Source organism: Diceros bicornis, chromosome 34 (genome assembly GCF_020826845.1).
Source record: "Diceros bicornis minor isolate mBicDic1 chromosome 34, mDicBic1.mat.cur, whole genome shotgun sequence".
In the NCBI taxonomy this organism is placed as follows: Eukaryota; Metazoa; Chordata; class Mammalia; order Perissodactyla; family Rhinocerotidae; genus Diceros; species Diceros bicornis.
Genome location: NC_080773.1, coordinates 12,398,056 through 12,417,283, shown reverse-complemented (window position 1 = coordinate 12,417,283; position 19,228 = coordinate 12,398,056). Strand labels below are relative to the sequence as shown.

The 19,228-nt window shown below is 53.7% G+C and overlaps 1 protein-coding gene across 14 annotated transcripts in view; it reads right to left on the bottom strand.

Moving 5' to 3' along the window:
* SIPA1L3 (signal induced proliferation associated 1 like 3) overlaps positions 1-19,228 on the bottom strand; it is a 239,273-nt gene that overhangs the window by 18,870 nt on the left and 201,175 nt on the right. For all 14 annotated transcript variants that reach the window (XM_058529162.1, XM_058529169.1, XM_058529166.1 and 11 more), the window contains one exon: positions 8,860-9,081. In XM_058529162.1, the coding sequence (XP_058385145.1) occupies positions 8,860-9,081 (222 nt within the window). The remainder of the gene's footprint in view (positions 1-8,859; positions 9,082-19,228) is intronic.

The window sequence follows — 19,228 nt, the reverse complement described above, 5'->3', positions numbered from 1 at the left end:
TTCTCTTCTCTCAGCTGCCAGCCTTGGGATTCTAACAAAGGAAGGAAGGGAGGGTGGCAGGTTCTTTCTTGTCAGGTCATAGTCCTCCCCAAATTAGAATCCCAGGTCAGGGGTAATTCTGGCTCCACTACAGTGTTCTCTGAAGGGTGTTCTCCAGGCAAAGGAAAAGCTTCAGATCCAAGAGAGAGAAGTAGAAAGAGGCACAGCCCCAGTGAGTACATGCTCCTCCCATGGGAGCCGGAAGGGGACTGATCCCCCCGCTTCCCTTTTGATTTGGCCATTTCCCAGAACCCCCTGCACGGGGAGAACGCGACTGCGCGGGGCACTCTGCGTGCTGTGCCCGTCTCCTGGGAGGAGCAGCCGGCCTTCGGCTCCTCTGCCGCAAGAAACGGGCACTGTCCTCAGGCTCTCCCCTGGGCGGGCTGTAAGGAGGCCTTCTGGAAACGCTAAAACGCACACTCTTTCTGTCCTACTTCTGGCAGTGTGCCCTTCAGAAAGGCCTTATGAACCCGCGGTGCCAGGTGTACAGGACGCTTCACGGGGTCCTGTCTGTGGACACACAATCGGCTGGCAGGGGACAGGCGGAACCCCACAGAACAATACCACCCAGGTGTTAAAGAGACATGGAGCTGAGCCACACGACAAGGAAAAGCTTCTCCCAGACACGTCACGGGAATAAAGAAGGGGTATGTGTGGTGTGAAATCGTTTTTAGCAAACAAACTCACACACAGTTTAGCTTGGTATACCGAAGTTTACCAAACTCTCAGCTCCAAAGGTGGATACTGGGGATTCACTTTCTAAAAACGTTCCTCACCACAGCCCATGAGGTCTGAAACAATCGCCCTCATCTCCTCCCACACACGCCTCCCAAGTTCCTTAAACACACCAGGCACCCTGCCTCAGGACCTTTGCACTGGCTGTTCTGTCGGCCTAGACTGCCCTCGCCAGTATCCCTCATGACTGGCAGCTTCTCATCCATGCAGCTTAGCTCAATGTCACCTCCTTAGAGAGGCCTCCTGACCACTCAACCTTCTGGAGCGCCCTCCCAGCCCAGGTGCGCTCGATCATGAAACCCTGCGCTACTTCCTCACTGCGTTCACCTCATGATGATCTGTCATGTGTACCCGTGCGTTCTCCGTCCCACTCCTCCTACCTCGCCTGCAGCCTTCTGCATTCTACGTCGTGTCGGACCAGGCCCTGCCACACTGTGGGCACTTGAAAGTACCTGTTAAATGTGTATCATAAGGAACCAACCTTCCTTCCAACTAACCAACCCACCTCCCTACCTTCTTCCTTCCAACCTTCCCTACTCTCTTCCTTCCTTTTACAAGAAGCCTAAACGACTTTTATAAAACAGAACAAAGTACAGAGTTACTTTGAAAAGCTAAGCCAAAAGAACATGTATTCCTTCCCCAGTCTGTTTAATTTGTGTTCATTTGCTAAAATCGCCTTCCCAGCTCCCAGGACCTCCAGGACTCTAATGGGGCATTCCTAATTCTACAGTGGAAGGCTGGCTCACTGGAAGAAATCGTGCTAGAACCTTCTCCCCCGACCCTCAAATCTGCACCTCTCTCATCTCCTGCAGGTTCCACAGCCTGACACTATTTGTGGGCTGCCGTGACACGCCTAAAGGGAAAAAGTACGATGAAATTTATTTTGGAGAGTTAAATCAATCACTTTTGCTCTTATTCTCTTTCTTCTGGAAGAATTTTCCAATGTATTTTCTAAATTGCAGATCCTAAGCAATAATTTAAAATGGCATTAATTCCGGGTTAAAAAAAACAAACCGGGTTTCTACATCTCTGATCTTTTTCCTTTTTCTCAAGATCTCTGGTCTCCATCACTGTTAGAACCTAATCATCTCTGAGGAGAAAACGGACTTCTCTCTGACCACACAGCAGAATGAGATCACCGTCTATGGACTCATACGGAACTGTCGCCAAGACATCTGGAGAGAAAACAGCAAGCGGAAAAGGCAGAAGTGCAGAGCGAGGAGGTGGCCACATCGATAAATAAAAAGGGGTTCGAGGGACGTGCACGCAGTCACATGCTGGTCATATTTGGAACATTTCTAGAAGGATGCAGGAGAGATGAAACCACGGTTGCTCTGGGGAGAGGGCTGGCCGGGGAAGGAGAGAAGCTTGGTTTTCACTGCAAACCCTTTTGTGCTGGTTTGGTTTTTACTCTGTGCTGGTTTGGTTTTTACTCTGTGCATATTTTACCTTTCAAAAAGCAAATGAAGAAACATCCAGAAGGATGTACTCTCTCTCTCAGGGTTCTGATCGGCAATGGACAAAAGCTCCACTTTGCCCATGTTGTCTAAACTGGGATTCTGTCATGTTGTGGAATTAAACCACTTACATTAGAAAAGAAAAAGACAAAAATGACAGAGAAGGCTCTGCACTTAGGACCCAGACAAGAGCAACTTCTTCTTCCAGTGAGGGAAGGGCCAGGAGCGGAAGGCGACCAAAAGCTGCAGCTTGGCTGGGCTGATCCCAGCTGACTCGGAGCCTCCAACTGGGGCGGCTCCCCCAGGCCCGGGTTAATCAAGCTAATTACCACCACTGCCGACCTGCCTGAGCTGGGGGTTCTGCCAACGAGACTGGCGAGAACGCTCACCAGGCCTGCCCCTCAGGCGGCAGGCGGAATTTCCTGGAAGGATGGCTGGGAGAGGCCCGTGGGAGAGGGGGGCAACCCTGCTATGGGGTGGGGCAACCCTGCTATGGGGTGGGGCTGGTGGGGAGAGGCCTTCCCGTCCTTCCGTGGCTGCACTGAGCTGGACCCAGGCCCCTAACCCCGAGGAGGGAGGGAGCCCTAATGCCAGGTGTCACCCAGCAGATGCCAGTGCCTGTCGGCCCAGCCATGACGGGCAGGCAGTTCCCTATGACTCACTGAACCCTCCTCACACCACCTCTGGGACGTAGGCACTCTTGTCTTCCCCACCACCTTTTTTTCCTCAAAGATTCACTATGAGCTAACATCTGTTGCCAATCTTCCTCTTTTTTTCTTGTTTCCCTCCTCCCAAAGCCCCAGTGCCTGGTTGTATATCCTAGTTCTAAGTCCTTCTAGTTCTGTGTGAGCCACTGCCACAGCATGGCAACTGACAGACAGGTGGCGTGGTTCCACAACCAGGAAACGAACCTGGGCCGCCGAAGTGGAGCATGCCGAACTTTAACCACTAGGCCATCAGGGCTGGCTCTTGTCTTCCCCTTTTGATCTGGGGAAACTGAGGCACGGTGAGCTGAGGATACTCAGAACACAAGTCTGCCTGACGCTCTGAGCCACTCTGAGATCCACTCATGATGAAAGCAGCTCCCAGTGTGCGTGGATCACGGTAACAGCGGCTCCTGGTGACATGGGCCTGCACCCTGGGGGCCCTGCGTGTCACGTGTGGCTGCATTCATTCCTCACAGTGACAGCGACAGGCAAGTTCTACCGTCACCTCACTCTACAGATGAGGGCACTGATGCTCTGAGACGGTCTCAGCCAGTGACGACAGAGCGGGACCTGAACTGAGGGGGTGTGGCTCAGGGGACTGCAGGTGTAGGACCATCAGCAGCAACAAAGTCCACGTCCTGAGCGCTCACTGTCTCCCAGGCCCAGGGCTGCCCTCCACATGGGTTATTCATCTCATCCCCTCGGCGGCCTATGGGACGCAGGGCTGCCCCCGTTATGCTTGAGGATGCCTGGGGCCTGGGTCCTCAGGTGCAACCCGCGGGCTTGCCCCTCAAACCACCGCTGCACACTTCAGGCAGCACACAGAGGCTGTTCCCGAGGGCCTGCCTCCCCGGCCCCAGGCCCTGGGTCTGCGGTGGCACGGGCCAGCGGGGCCTGAACACGTGTACCTCGTGACAACCCTCCATGGTGTTGCTGACCCATTTCACACTCAGAGATGAGTGGTGGCAGTGTGGCCCTTCTCTGGAAGAGCAGAGGCCCGTCCTCGGCTGTACCAGCCTTGTGAAGCTTTGGGGGAGGCCCAGGGGCCACCGGCCTGCAGAGGCAGCGCCAGCCCTTCAACTGGGTCGAGACCAGCCCGTTGGGGATGAGGTGCCCAGGATGCTGAGGAGGCAGGGCCGAGGGCCACTGGTTCCACATCCTCCCCCATCAGCCTGAAAACCCCTTGGCCTAGTCACACTCTCACCTGCTAAGCCCTGGGCAGCTTAAACTTGGTGCTGGGGGCCTCACGTGGATTAGCTCAGCGAGTCCTCCCAACTCTGGAGGTAGGGACTGTCATCCTAGTTTAAGGAAGGGAAACGGAGGGGAAGGCAGCCCACGAGGGATTCCCGCCCTGACCTGCACGCTGCTCGGCCCCTGTAATGGCTGGGGGAAGGCAGGTCAATCAGTTAAGAGTCCTGGGACCAAGTGGTCAAGACAAGGCTTTCTGGGGATCTCCTGAGGCAGAGGCCAGCCTGCCCCCACCGTCGGCCAGGGCCTGCGGAAAGGCCGAGCACGAGGGACCCTCTGTGGCAGATACTCTCCGTCCCCTCAGCATACGGATTCTCCAGCCTTCCCCAGCTCACTCCATCTGCTCGTCAACAAACAGAGCACATGCCCAAATACGGGGATACTGTTTCCTCCGAGAAATTAGTCCTCAGAACACGAGTCACCGCCTCGGATGGAGTCCTGAGTCTCTCACACGATGAGGTGTTGTGTTTGTCATCTTGCTGGGTATCAATCTGGCTCCGCCACATCTAGTGGGTGACCCGGGCTAGGTATTTCTGTCTGTGCCTCAGTTTCCTCATCTGGAAACGGGGATAAGAACAGGATCCCTCTCATGGGGTCGCCGAGAGGATCAATGGGGCCAGGTCTCTACAGCCTGAGCGGAGCAGCCCCATGTTGGCCATTACCCCTCCTCTGGGGGATGCATTAGAGGTCCCTGACCAGAAAAAGGAGGAAAGAAAGTTACTAGAGGGGCCGGCCCAGTGGTGCAGTGGTTAAGTGAGTGCACTCTGCTTTGGCGGCCTGGGGTTTGCAGATTCAGATCCCAGGCATGCACCGACGCACCGCTTGTCAAGCCATGCTGTGGCGGCGTCCCATATAAAGTAGAGGAAGATAGGCATGGATGTTAGCCCAGGGCCAATCTTCCTCAGCAAAAAAAAGAGGAAGATTGGCATTGGATGTTAGCTCAGGGCTGATCTTCCTCACAAAAAAAAAAAAAAAAAAGTTAGACAAATTTGGTAACTACTCCCGGGGGATGAGTTCATAATATGCGGTGACCCTGTGGGGACAATTACAAAACCAACAATCACATTTGCAGTGATTAACCTTAACTAACTTAACGAATACGGGCAGGTGACTTAACCATCCTGGATGGACCTCAATTTTTCTCACCTGGGAAACGGGATGACCAATACCTAGACTTCACTGTTCTGGAGTGAGGAGCAAATGAATGAATGCAGGTAAAGGGTGAATGACATACCCAGCAGAGCAGATATCAGTCAATACAGGTAAATGTTATGCAAATAAGGTTTTGTGGCTTGGGATAAAATTTCAGCAACAGCACCACACACAGATGAAAAAACACATGCTTAATCTCAAATAATTTAGTTGGGAGTGATGACAACATTTTCTGGAAAACTAGGTTAGGTGACTCAGAAGTGTCTGTAACAAAGACGAGACACCACCTCCAAAATGCTCGGGGAGAGTTTGAATAAGACAGCTTTGTGAAATGGGAGTGTGTGGACAAAAGCAATCATTCTAAATTAGCATATTATCTTATGCCTGTGATTTTAAAAATATATCTATAAATTAATAAACATTATAAGAATCCATGAAACTACTTTATTTGCATCCCCAAATATTTTACAGTTTACATATGTTTACACAAACACACACACGAAAAGGCTTCTTGGGATTTTATCCTTGGGAAGAGGGGTGGTTGTTTAGGGTTGTCCTGTATTTGGGTGTATTTTCTGAGCACCTACTACGTATAAGGCCCTGAGTGGGGCTCAGGGTGTCTCTGGTCTCCCAGAACTCTCAGTCCAGTGGGGGCGACACAGAGGAAGGAAGTCACCAGGAGATGCCCCTCTGATCTGCCCTGGGGTAGGTGCCACGCAAGGGAAGAAGCACAGGTCCGCGGCGGGGAGGAGCTTGGAGTGGGGTTGGGAGGGCTTCTCCAAGGCAGGCATGTCTGTGCTGAGACCTGGGGGTGGTATTATGGGTCCTCCCAAAAGATACATTGAAGCCCTAACCTCGAGAGTCTCAGAGTGCGACCTTATTTGGAAACAGGGTCTTTACAGAGGTAATCAAGGTAAAACGAGGCAGTCCGGGTGGACCCTGATCCAGTGTGACAGGTGCTCTTATGAAAAGGGGAAACGTGGACACAGAGACACGCACACAGGGAGGACACCAGGTGAAGATGTGAAGACAGAGATCAGGGTGATGCATCTACAAGCCACGGAATCCCCCAGATTGCCAGTGAATCAACAGAGGCGTGGAGCATGTTCTCCTCCACGGCCCTCAGAAGGAACCAACCCCGACACCTTGACCTGGGACTTCTAACCTCCAGCACCCTCATGAGACAATACATTTCTGTTGTGAAGACCGCCGCCTGGAGTACTGTGTTAGCACAGCCCTGGCAAACTAACATGGGGGGCAGAAGTGAGCCAGGCGGGGGTGGGGGACCCAGGCAGAGGGAACAGCACTCATGCGGGGGAAGCACAGCCAGAGCAGCCACCATCGTGAGGAGCATGACAGGGTCACTAGGGCCCGAGCCTCTGGTCACCCTGAAAGTGGGGCCTTACGGTACCCCACGGGGTTGCAGTGGGAATGAAGCGAGATGCACGGCTCATGCCCTCACGACGGCGCACCCAGAGTGCCAGGCAGGCCACGGGGGTCTCGTCACCAAGACAGTGCCACCTGCTTTCCTGGGGGGCGGGGGATGGGCAGTGGAACAGAGAAGTGACAGAATGACAACAGGGTCTACGGAAGGCCCCTGAGGAGGTGGCGTCAGACTAGGCCTGTCTGGAGCCAGCCGGAAGATCTGGGGGGAGCCCCCCCCGGCATTGAAGAGCCACTGCCACGGCCCCGAGGGCGGCCTGCAGTGCGGCTGCAGTGGAGGGATGAGGGGGCGCGGGCGGACACGCGGGCAGAGGGCGGGGGCGATTGTGCAGGGTGCACGGGAGCTTGGGCGAAGCGCAGGGCACACCAGGCCTGTTACGCAACACGTGCTCGGTAAACGTGAGCCTCCCTTGTTAATCCTGGGAGCGGTGAGCCGCTGGAAGCTTTAACCAAGGGGAGGGAAGGACGACAGCCTAGTTTTCAGAACGCCTCTGGCTGTCAGTGAGATGCGTGAAGCGGATCCTCAGGGTGACTCCAGCACGTTCGCCTGCTGACATCTCCAAGGACCCCGTTTGTCTCCTTATGAACTCTGTGTCACCCCATTTGAATGGCCCCATCCAGGTCATGAGAGACGACATTACAAACAACAGGAGGAAGGAGGGGAGATCCTCCCACACCCAGCAGAGAAGGAGCCTTGGACCGGGGTTCCCAGGCTCTGATCCAAGCTCCATCCCTCACCAGTTGCGTGACCCTGGGCCTCAGGGGCCTCATCTGTAAAATGGAGCAAATAAGAGGTCCACCTCTGTTGGAGCTGTTGAGGATTCAGTGAATTAATTCACATACAAGAACTCAGAACCGAGACCGGCACACAGTGAGTACTCAATAAACGGTGGATACTGTAGTCACCTACCTTAAAAAAGCAAAAACCATCTCTTAACTGCATACCCCTCTTCTCTCTCTTTTGATTTACAGCACAACACCTCAAACAAGCTGCTTATACAACTGCTTCCAATTCTGCCCTCCCTTCTCTCCTGGCCCCTCAAGTCACCTCCACAAGGCTCAATCCGACGCCCAGTTCTTGGACTCAGCCCAGCTGAGCGCTCACGGTCCACAGCCACGGGCTCCTCCGCGTAGTCTCTGACCACCGAGGGGTCTCAAGCCCAGCTGTACCACCTCACCTTCTCTCTCCCCATACTCTCAGCCTCCGTCAGCTCCTCTGGCCTCGTGCCTTTATGCTGATGACACCCCAATTTCTCTCTCCAGTCGGACCTATCCCCGAGCTCCAGACTCCTTAGCCGCTCCAGAGCTCTCCCCCAAGCCTGCTCCTCTCTCGGCCCCCACCTCAGCTCAAGGCAAATCTGCTCTGGAGGCTGCAAGCCCTGGAATCATCTTCAACCTCACTCTTGCTCTCACTCCACATCCAACCTGCCAGTAAACCATGTCTGCTCCCATTTGAGAACCTACCCTGAAGCTGCCCTCTTCTCCCCTTCCTTGGCCTCCATCCTGCTCCAGCCCGGACCACCCCAGCAGCCTCTCGCTGGTCCTCACGGGCCACGCCCCACACGCAGCCACAGGGACCCTGTGAACGTCCCCTTTAGATCATGTCCCTCCTCTGCTCCACACCCTCCCGTGAAGCCATCTCCCTTCGAGCAGACACCAAAGCCCTTACATGTGGCCCACAAGACCCTCCACGATCTGTCCCCGTTGCCTTTCTGACTTCGTGTGCTCACACTGCCCCGGCCACACCGGCCTTCCTCCCACAGACCAAGCACGCTCCTGTCTCAGGACCTTTGCAGCTGTCATTCCCTCTGCCCGGGCACGTTCTTCATCCAGATACTGCACAGTGCTAGCCACCATCTGACCTACTGCCTGCTTTTCTTAGTTACCCTATTTGTTGTCTGTCTCCCCAGCTGGAATGCCGGCTCCCCGAGGGCAGGGACCTCTGTCCACGTGTTCACAACTGTATTCCCAGTGTGCAGACTGGCACAGCATCCTGCTGAATGAGTGACAGAGGTGTCACCCCCTTCCCCACCTGGGCTCGGCTCTGGCAGCGTCCCACAAGGCGTCCAGGCACTTACTTCTTTGGGTCAGTGAAGGGGAGTGGCCGTGGCGGGGGCTCATCTGTTCTCTTCCACCCCATTGGGTGCTTATTGCGCACGGGCTGCTTGGAGAAGAAGGACTTGGGGACGGAGGCAGAGAGCTGGAAGGGGCTGGGCTGGGCCAGCTGTGAGGGCCGGGGAGTCTCTGCGCTGGCAGTTTTGTAAACCTGAGCAGGATAGCCAGCCCTGGAGCTCATATCACTGCAAAGGGAAAACGAGAGAAATAAACGATTGAATCCATTCCACGTTTCACAAAACCAAACTGTTTAAATTTACTCTTGGGAAAGAAAAAAATCCATTCACACAAGCGAGTCACAGATACATTCCTGCTATGGAAAATTCCAACAGTACAGAAGCCTATACGGAGAAAAGGTGGAGTTGCCCGCACAGCCCCCAGTCCCACCCAGGAATGCCCTTCTAGCACGTTTGGTGCCTCTATGGGAATCTAGAAAAGTCACTGCTGTGGGTGGACGCACCCCAAGATTCCATCTCCTGGGCACAACACACACAGCTGAAGGTGGGGGTCCCGCCCCCCTCATGGTTAGAGGTAACCATGGTTTACAGCTTGCTCTGCTTCCTTCTTAACCTCTTCCTACGCATGCAAATATACACGTGTGTACAACCAGAGAAACAGCACCCTTTGAGGGGTGGGTGGAGGACTTACGTTTTTATATAACCAGGGTCATGTTAATACATTGTTCTGTAACTTGTGGGGTTTTTGTTTTTTTTTTTACTTAAAATATATCTTGCCATGTAGTCTCTTCATTCAAACACTGTTTGAGTACCTACAACACACCCGACACCATTCCAGCTGATCTAATCAAAACCACAGCTCAATATCCCAAATGCTGGGTTCCTGTGGAATTAATGCTGCAGGGAACCTCGTGCGGTTAACTAGGACCCAACTCTCAGGGACCCAGCTGCTTACTCCACTGAGGCAAATCAACGTTCAAAATTTTTAAATAAAATTCCAATTCCATTTCAAGCAAGAGGTATTTACTAAGAAAACTGATGCCCTTGGAGTGTAAGTCAATAAATCCTTTTTGAAGGTCAACTTAGCAATACGAAGGGGTGGGACTTTTGACTATGGCTGAATGAGGGGACTGGCAATCTTTTCTCCAAAAAGCACAAAATTGACCAAAACAAAAACCATTTCAGCACTTTGGAAATTGATCAAGGGCATACAACAATTGAAGAAACATTTATGCTTCAAACACTGCTGAACAGAGGAAAGGAAACTGTGGCGTTTTGGCCTGAGCCTCTTTCCATTCTCCGACCCAGCTCAATGAACAAGGAAGTTCTGCCACCACGGAACCTTTGGGACAGTGCCATGCAAACCAACATAAGTGCAATGAATTTCAGAAGCACAGAGAAAGGAGCAGAAGAAAGGGTTGAAGAAATAATGGCTGAAAACCGTCCAAATTTGGTGAAAAACATTAATCTACACATCTGAGAAGCTCAATAAATCCAAAGCAGGATAAACACCAAGACATTCGAATCTAGAAAAACAGGTGAAAGTCTAAGACTAAGATCATAAAGTCTTGAAAGCATCAAGAGAAAAAGGATTCGTCACATACAGAAGAGCATCAATACAAGCAACTGCTGACTTCTCGTTTGAGACAATGGAACGGAATTATATTTTCAAAGTGCTGAAAGAAAAAACGGTCAACCGAGAATTCTATATCCAGTAAAACTATCCCTCACAAATGAAGGCAAGTAAAGATGGTCCCATACAAACAAAGACTGAACAAATTCACTGCTAGCTCATCTGCCTCGTGAAGTAATAAAAGCCCTGAGGTCGAAAGGAAATGACTTCAGATGGTGACCTGAATCCATATGGAGAATGAAGAATCTAAGATGGTAAATTTGTGGGTTGGAATAAAGGACTCTGGATTTATGTTTTCTTATTTCTTCTCTAACTTCCTTAGAGATATAAGATTGTATAAGGCAATAATAATGACACCATATTGTTGGGTTTATAACACAGATGGACGTAACACATATAACAAAAATAGCACAAATGAGGGGGAAGGGAATGGGGTTATACTGGAGAAAAGTTTCTATGTTTTATTGGAATTAAGTTAGTATTAACCTGAATTACACTGAGAAGATGCATATTATAATAGCTAAAAAAGTCAAAAAAATCAAGAGGAATTCAAACAGTACACTAAAATACATTTATTCAACACAAAAGAAGTCAATAAAGGAAGAACAGAGGAGCAAGAAAGATAGTACACATATAGGAAACAAACAGCAAAATGGCAAATGTAAATCCAATCACTTTTCCATATTTACATTAAATGTGAATGTTTAAACATCCCAATCAAAAGGCAGAGATTGTCAGACTAAATTAAAAAGGCAACCTCCAACCACACATGCTTTCTACAATTTAGCAACATCTATTAACAGGGCCAAGGATGTGCCCTGGTTGGGGGATGTCCAGGGAGCCATGGAGCACATTACACCAGGAGCGGACTTTGGGGTGGTCAGGAGGCAATGGCGTCTGAGCTGAGCACTGAAGGATGAGTACTATCAGTCTAACACCTGACCTCCTTGAAATCCACGTCACAAAAAAGCCTGCACAAGTCCACATAGGCACATACAAGGATGGTCACTGCAGTGCTGTGTGTAATTAAGAGAAGCTGGAAATGGCCTGAATACCTTTTTTTTTAACATTTTTTTGTGTGTGTGAGGAAGATCAGCCCTGAGCTAACAGCTGTTGCCCATCCTCCTCTTTTTGCCAAGGAAGATTGGCCCTGGGCTAACATCCATGCCCATCTTCCTCTGCTTTATATGGGATGCCACCACGGCTTGGCTTGACAAGCAGTGCATTGTTGCGTGCCCGGGATCTGAACTGGCGAACCCCGGACTGCTCCAGCGGAGTGTGCGAGCTTAACCGCTACACCACTGGGCCGGCCCTTGGCCTGAATGTCTTTTAATAGGGGATTAAGAGATCATTCCAAGCATATCCGTATGATCAAAAACTATGCAGCTAGTGCAAAGAATGAGGTAGATTTCTGTTTATGGACGAGGACAGATGTCTGAGCTACAGTAAGTGGAAACAAGGCATGGCACAAAGCTTGACTTGCTTCTTTTTCTTCTTTTGAATGCCTATACGTTGTATGATTATTGGTCTTTTTCACAAAAAGGAGATGCACAGTGTTTCCCAACTGTGGGTCATGAAATCAATTCAGCAGGTCTTGACCATTATTAAGGGGAAAAAAAAGAAATAGACTAGGATAAAAAACGTCAGGGTACATCACGTGAGTCTGTGAAATTTCATTCCGCATGTCCACACTGGGTGTAACGTAAAATGCTTTTCCTGTTTTGGGTAATTGTCAAAAATGTTTGAGGGGCTGGCCCCGTGGCGTAGTGGTTAAGTGCTCATGCTCCGCTGCTGTCGGCCCGGGTTCGGATCCCAGGCATGCACCGATGCACCGCTTATCAAGCCATGCTGTAGCAGCATCCCATATAAAGTGGAGGAAGATGGGCACGATGTTAGCCCAGGGCCAGTCTTCCTCAGCAAAAAGGCGAGGGTTGGCATGGATGTTAGCTCAGGGCTCATCTTCCTTACAAAAAAAAAAAAAAAGTTTGAAAGAACTGGGCTGGTAGAGATTTGGAGAAAAATCTCAGGGAGAGTGTAGACTAAAAGATTATCTCTGGAGGTAGTAATGATGGGGGACATACACAGAATAAAAGTCAAATGAAACCCACATAAGCAGCACGGGGTAAGAAGGAAGTGCCATCTGACACTTAGTCTCCCTCGTCGAGGCAACCTTGGTCCACCCTTTCTTCTTGACAGACAGCCCATGCATACACAAGCACATGGGTGTGAGAGGGAGCGTGTACTCTCCCAACTGTTCTTTGTAAACTAAACGGCAGCACATCATAAGCTTGCTTGGCACTGGCTTTCACCTCAACAGTTACGTTCTGGAGCTCTCTCCATGTCAGTCCATACAAGCCCCTCTATCTTCAATGGCTGCAGAGGGTCCACTCTATGAATATATCCCAATTAATTTTAACCCTAACTTTTACTGTCCACAGTACATATTTCTCTACCTTGTCAACAGGCATGTTCAACTTTTGTGAGCTGAAAAAACAAGAGATGATCTTAAACAGGAAGGGAACAAAGATGAACTCCTTTGTCTCTGTGTTTGCCAGCCAGGTCCATCCACTGCCTCTTTCCAGATAGGCTTGCCCCTCTCCAGGCCTCTGGAGATGATCCTATCATCCTAATCCCCCCCGACTCTGTGAATATAGGCTGATTTTACCCGCCCTTGCTTGAGGAAGGTGACCAGACACCCAGCCCACAGGGAAAATCCTGATTGGCTGACGCCACTTGGGTTGGGGTGGGCCTGTGAGACACGGAGTGTGCATGCGGACTGTCTGCTAAAAATCAAAGAACGCTTGCAGAAAACATCATTTCCTCTTCCACTGGACACTATACTATCTGGTTGAATGACAGCCACTTTGAGACTGTGAGGGGAGGCAGCCTGTAGTCCAGTGGGGGCAGAACAAGAAAAAGAGGAAGACCCTGGGTCCTTGAGTCAATAAATTACCCAGTCCTGGGGCCCTCCTAACCCAGGACTTCAAGTTCTGTGAGATTACAGGCTTTCACCAATGGAGCTGGAATATTCTGTTACTTGCAGCCAAAAGCATTCTCATGACTGTCCCCATCTTCAGCCTCTACGAGCCTCAGGAACGGAAGCAGGGCCTCAACAAAGTACTAGTCCCTCGAACGTGCTGTGCATCTCCACCCAGCCCTGCGAGACGGGTGTCCGTGCTGCTCCCCCGATCTGACTGACACACTGTGATCTCCGCTCGAGTCCTTTCCCCTCAATGAGCCTGTTTCCTCCTCTGAGACACGAGGCAGCAACAGCCTGCCTCACAGATCATATGTGCAAAGTGCAGGCACAGGCCGGGCCCCGGGAGGTGCTCCCCGAGCTGCAGTTGCAAAGGGAAGTGGTGTGTCTGGGGGCTAAAATCTCCGGGCTCAGCAGGACTGGGGGTGGGGCGTCCTGCTCTGCGCTCCCAATGCACCCCCACCCAGAAAGGCTCTGCATTTCTCCGTGTTGTATCTTAGAGGAGCATTTAAGATTTTATTGGAGTAAAGGGTTTGTGGCTTAGAAAACAGGTGAAAAACCACAGGCCAGATGGAGAAATCACACAGCTGCATGGGCACGTGCAACGCTCTGGGCTGCCCAGCCCTGGGGGCTCTGAAGGGGGCCTGACGGGTGGTGCAGGCACAACGGAAGCTAGACCCCTCTCTCCAGGAGGAAGAACGGCGGAGGAGCAGGTGACAGTGCTGACAGCACGGAGCCCGGCCCTGCTCTAAGCATCCTACAGATGTCACTTCCTTTAGTCACCCCAGCAACCCCATGAGGTAGGCTCTACCACCATTCCCATGTCTCAAGTGGGGAAACTGAGGCCCAGAGAGACTAAATAACTCCCTACTTGGCCTTGACTGCTGGACCAAGCTCACCCTCTCTCCCTGGTGCCCGGCACAGGCTTGAGAGTCAAACCAGTCCCTGCATATGGCTGGGATTAGGCTCCAGCGCAGGAGCTGGGAGCCGCCACATTCCACCCCGTGGCCTAGGAGCAGAGGCGCAGGTCTTCAGAGAGCGGAAGCAGACAGGACAAGTGGTAAAGACTCACTGGCTCAAAATTGAGGTGGAATCCAACCCCTGCTCACCACCTCCACCAACCACCACCCGCCTCTGTCATCTCAGTGGCCTCCTCCTTCCCCCCTGCCCCCCAAAACACAGCCAGAGGGAGCCTGTGAACATCTGAGTCAGACCACAGCCCTCTTCTGCTCAGGACTCGCTGGCTCCACTGCATCAGGGTAAGAGCTGGAGTCCTCCCCGCGGTCCACGAGCCCCACACCATCTGGTCCCTCCCCTCTGCCCTCAGCTCCTCCCACTCTCCCTCTCTCTCACTCTGCTTCGGCCACATGAAGCTGCTCCCTGAACATTCTAGAACATCTCCACGTCCAGGCCTGTGTTTTGCTCCCCCCCGTCCCCAAGATCTCTGCGGGGTTCCTTCCTTCCCCTGAGTTCCAGGAGGCCTCAGTTCCTCTGCCCGAGCTACAGTGACTCTCTGAGCAGGCCTGTCATGTGGGACCGCAGCCTCCTGGCTAACACAGGCGGGGGGGGGCCCAGTGGACCCCAAGGCCCTCACATTACCTTTCGGGGCTGTGTCCCCAGAAGGGCATCCCCGAGACCTCCAGCACAGCCCTGGGAAGCCAGGCCACATGCTTCTTGCCTGCTCGGGAATGCCCGGCCTCTCAGCTCCATGTGGAGCAGGGAGCCTCTGATTGCCCCAAACAGCTCTGACGAAGTGCTCTGGAAACCCAGGAAGCTCTGGAGCTTGTGCTGCTCGGAGGAGGGCAGGGGCCAGGTGGCTGCCCGCCTGGGATCGCTCAGCCCATGGCGGTGCCCACAGCAGGCCTGGCGCCTGGCGCTGTGCCCAGGAGCGGGCTCCCATGATGAACGTCTGGGGGAGAGTCTGAAGGCGCTGAAGTCATCACGGGCACAAGCTGCGACAGGCTGCAGTGGCTCCCATGCAGGAGCTGGAGTGCCAGGGGCGGGGAGGGGTTTCCCTGTGTGGGCACGGTGGGCCCACCCCTCTCCTGCAGCCCTCGGACTCTGCCAGCAAACTCACTCCCCCCACCCTGATAGTCCATCTTTCTCAGAGTAGCCCAGAGTGATCTTTCAGAAACGTTAAGTCAGAAGATGTGCTCCAAAGCCTCCCGTGGCTCCCACGCCCCTCAGATCAAACGCCAGCACCTGACCACGGTCACTCCCGCCCACCCTGCCATCCTGACCTCCTGCCACTCTCCCCTTTGCCCTGGCCACTCCACCCCCTCGGCCACATGACTAATTCCAGAGCACTGCAAAGGACCTCACCCTCAGCGGCTGGGCATTCGCTGTTTCCTCTGCCTGGACTGCTCCCTTGCTTCCTACAAAATACCACCTCCCCCCAGAGGCCTTCCTGGACCTCCACCCTGTTCGGTTTTTCTCCCCAGCCCTTAACCCCACCTGGCGTATTAACATTACATGGTTGCTCAAGCATCTGTCTGCCTGCCTCACTCTCTCTCCGGGAGCATGTCAGCTCCACAAGGAAGGGACTCTGTGCCCTGCTGTGTCGCCGTGTCTGAACCACTGCCCGGCACACGGGTGCCCCGGTGGGCAGTGAAGGTAAGAACAACATTCCTCCCGGGCCCGCCCGGCCCCACTCTCCTCTCCAGACTCTCAACGCTCCCCATGCAGCCTCCTGACACTCAGCAGTCGCCCCACTTCTTAAACAGCTCGCTGGCACTGCCCTGGACCTGTCTCCTCCCTCCTCACGTCCCGCTGACGCACCCACAGCTGCTCTGTCCTCCCGTCCAGGTCCCCTCCTTCTCACGCACACCTCGGCCTCGGCCCCACCCCTGAGACTTCGCCTCCCGGGCCCCCAGCACCATCTCTCAAAACATAAATCTGCCCCCGTTACCCTTTCCTCCGAAACCTTTCCTTGCTGCCCGCGGCTCTGAGGATCAAATCCAAACTCCGTCATGGGGCTGACAAGGCCTTGTGTGGTCTGGCCCCTGCTGCCATCCCAACCTCCCATGCCAACATGGGCCCAGCGAGCCAAGGGGCCTGTGTTCAGTGACCGATGGCACCCACCCTGCTCCCCATCTCAGGGCCTTTGCACATGCTACTCCTCATAGCTGCATCCTCTCCACCCTCCATCCTCCTCTTCTCTCTCTTTTTAAACTGTAAAATAGCCATATGCAGCAAAGTGTACAAAACATACATATAACCACACGCCAGACCAAGAATATATCATCAGCCCCCTGAAATCTATTCACCTGCTCCCTCCTCCTCATCTCTCTCATCCCCGGCAGCAATGCCCCCCGCACAGGAAATTATCCTCGCCCCCAGGCTAGATGAGACACCGCCTCCAGCCCTGCAGACTCCAGCGGGGCTCCTCGCGGGGTTTCCCCAAGACCACTCATTCCTTACTTTTGTAACTGTTGGCCTGCCGTCTCCCCTGGCACCCCGTCTGCCTGCAGCGCCCAGCGGAGGGCCGGGCGTACAGCAGGCGCTCACCGTGTGAATAAACACGAAGAGCTGTGCTGACAAATAACAAAGCGCTGTGACGTAGCGCCCGGGCAGCTCTTGAGCACTGTGCCCGCCCTCGAGGGGCCGAGGCTGGGCAGCAGGCCGTCCGCGAGCCAGGCCCAGGGGGAGGGATGGGGGACGCAGACGCGGGGCGGCCAGGCCGGCAGCAGGCAGAGGCCCACGTGGGCCCCTCGGGCCCAGGTCTGACCCGAGCAGGTGCTGGGCGACCAGGCAGGGAGCTGGGGCCCGCGGAGGTGGGAGGATCGTGGGAGGACCAATGGAGCGAGGGCGCGGGACGTGCACATCTCTCTGGACCGCTCTGCCCCCAGCTCCCGGGCTCTCTCCTCCAGGAGAGCCCCTCCCACACCGGGGCCAGGCCCCTCCTCGGGGCTCCCGCACCCCCACATCCCAGGCGCTTCCCTCACCCCGGCCCTCACCACTCCGTGCGGCCACTGCCTGCGGCCAGGTCTGCCTCCCCCACCGGACTTGGAGCCCTGAGAGGGCAGGCCTGGGCTGTCCTGTCACCCCAGTGTCCCCAGCACGGCCTGTCACAGGCCTGGCTCAGGGGAGACATTCTGAGTCTGAGGCAGGGCCTCATCTTTTTTATACCATCCCCCCGCGATTCTAACAGCAGCCAGGCTTGAGTTCCACAGCCAGGCCGTTGGAAGGGCTCTACACATCAGCTGGCTTAATCCTCACCGCACCCCCCTGAGGGAGGTATGTGATGTATCCCCATTTCACGGATGAGGAAACAGAGGCCCAGAGAGGTTCAGTCATTTGTTCAAGGCCACACAGCCAAGACAAGACAGGGGGAGGGCTTGAACTCAGGTGGGCTGGAGCCCACACTCTCATCTGCCATGAATGTGTTTCTTTAAACCAACTCATTTAACGTTCCTGCACCTGTCCAAGGCAGGATCTGTCAATCAGGGGAGGGATGGATAACCCTTTTCCTAATATTCATTAAAGCAACACATATCCATTTAAAATGAAACATTTCCCTCCCCGTCCCACCCAAACCACCTCGAGCACCCCATTTTGGGAAATGCATTCCCCAGAGCGCCTGGTTGCCTAGGAGAAAACTTCAGGAAGCAGCTTAGAAGGATTTGCAATTAGCCTCAATTGTCTGCATGCAAACGAGAACTCCGCCAGGGCCCTCTGCTGTAGCGGCTCCTCTCCCACTCCATTCCCCTCATTGCTGGGTTCGGCAAGCCCTTCTCAGGATGCGGGGCGGGGGGTGGGTGGGTGGGTGGTCTTTGACATCTGTCTCGGCGATGACCTGATTCTCGTCTGTCTCCATCAATGGACAGCGGGCTGAGGTGAGGGCTGGGGCCTCTCTGAACGTGCTCATTATTTCTCCTCAGCTCCCAGCCTCATGTCTGGGACATAACAATCCTCGAGAAATATTCTGAGTGAAACAAATGGATAACTTAATAAACGAAGAAGCTGTTGAAAAGAGTCCGTGAGTTCGAGAAGCAAAGGAGATGGAGATACCCGCTGGGGGGCCTGGACACCGGCTGGCCCCTGCTCAGGGTGGTCAGGGAAGGGAAGGGAGGCTGTGGCCTCGGGGGTCACAGCACAGTAATCGCTGCCTGGGGCCACGGACCTGTCAGCGGGCCCAGGGACGAGGCTGAATCCAGAATGATTTTTCTGTCTGCATTTTTCTGGGAGGCGGTTCGTTGTCATCTGATTCTCAGAGTGGATGCGGTCCAGACTCCAAGTTCTGGTTCCTCGACACCTGTTCTTTCTCACTCACTCCCCTGCCTGTCTCTCTAGTGGTTCTCAAAGCGTGGTCCCGGGACCAGCAGCATCCGCATCTACTGGGAACATTGTAAAAATGCGTATTCGCAAGCCCCACCCTGACCCAGTGTATCAGAAACTCTGGGTGGGGCCTGGCAACCTGTGTTGAACAGCCCTCCACGCACTGCTTGGAGACCCTGCCCTTCACTATGGAGGCTGGAAGGCTAAGCCGTGATCTCCCAGACTTCCTGGGAGCTCGGGTGGCCATGTGATGGTGCCTGCTGATGGGGGGAAAGCATTTGCTTTCTCCACAGAAAGGTAGCTACAGAGATGCCACGTCCCCTCTGTTCTCTGCCCCATACCCCCAGGGGCACCCAGCCACCTGGAGACCAGGGAGCTGCAGGCAGCATGATAAGGATGGTGCAGTGGGAAGACACAGGGTGCCAGGCCTTGAGGCCCTCCTTGAGCGGCTGTACCAGTCGGCTCTGCTCTGTCTGGATTTCTCATCA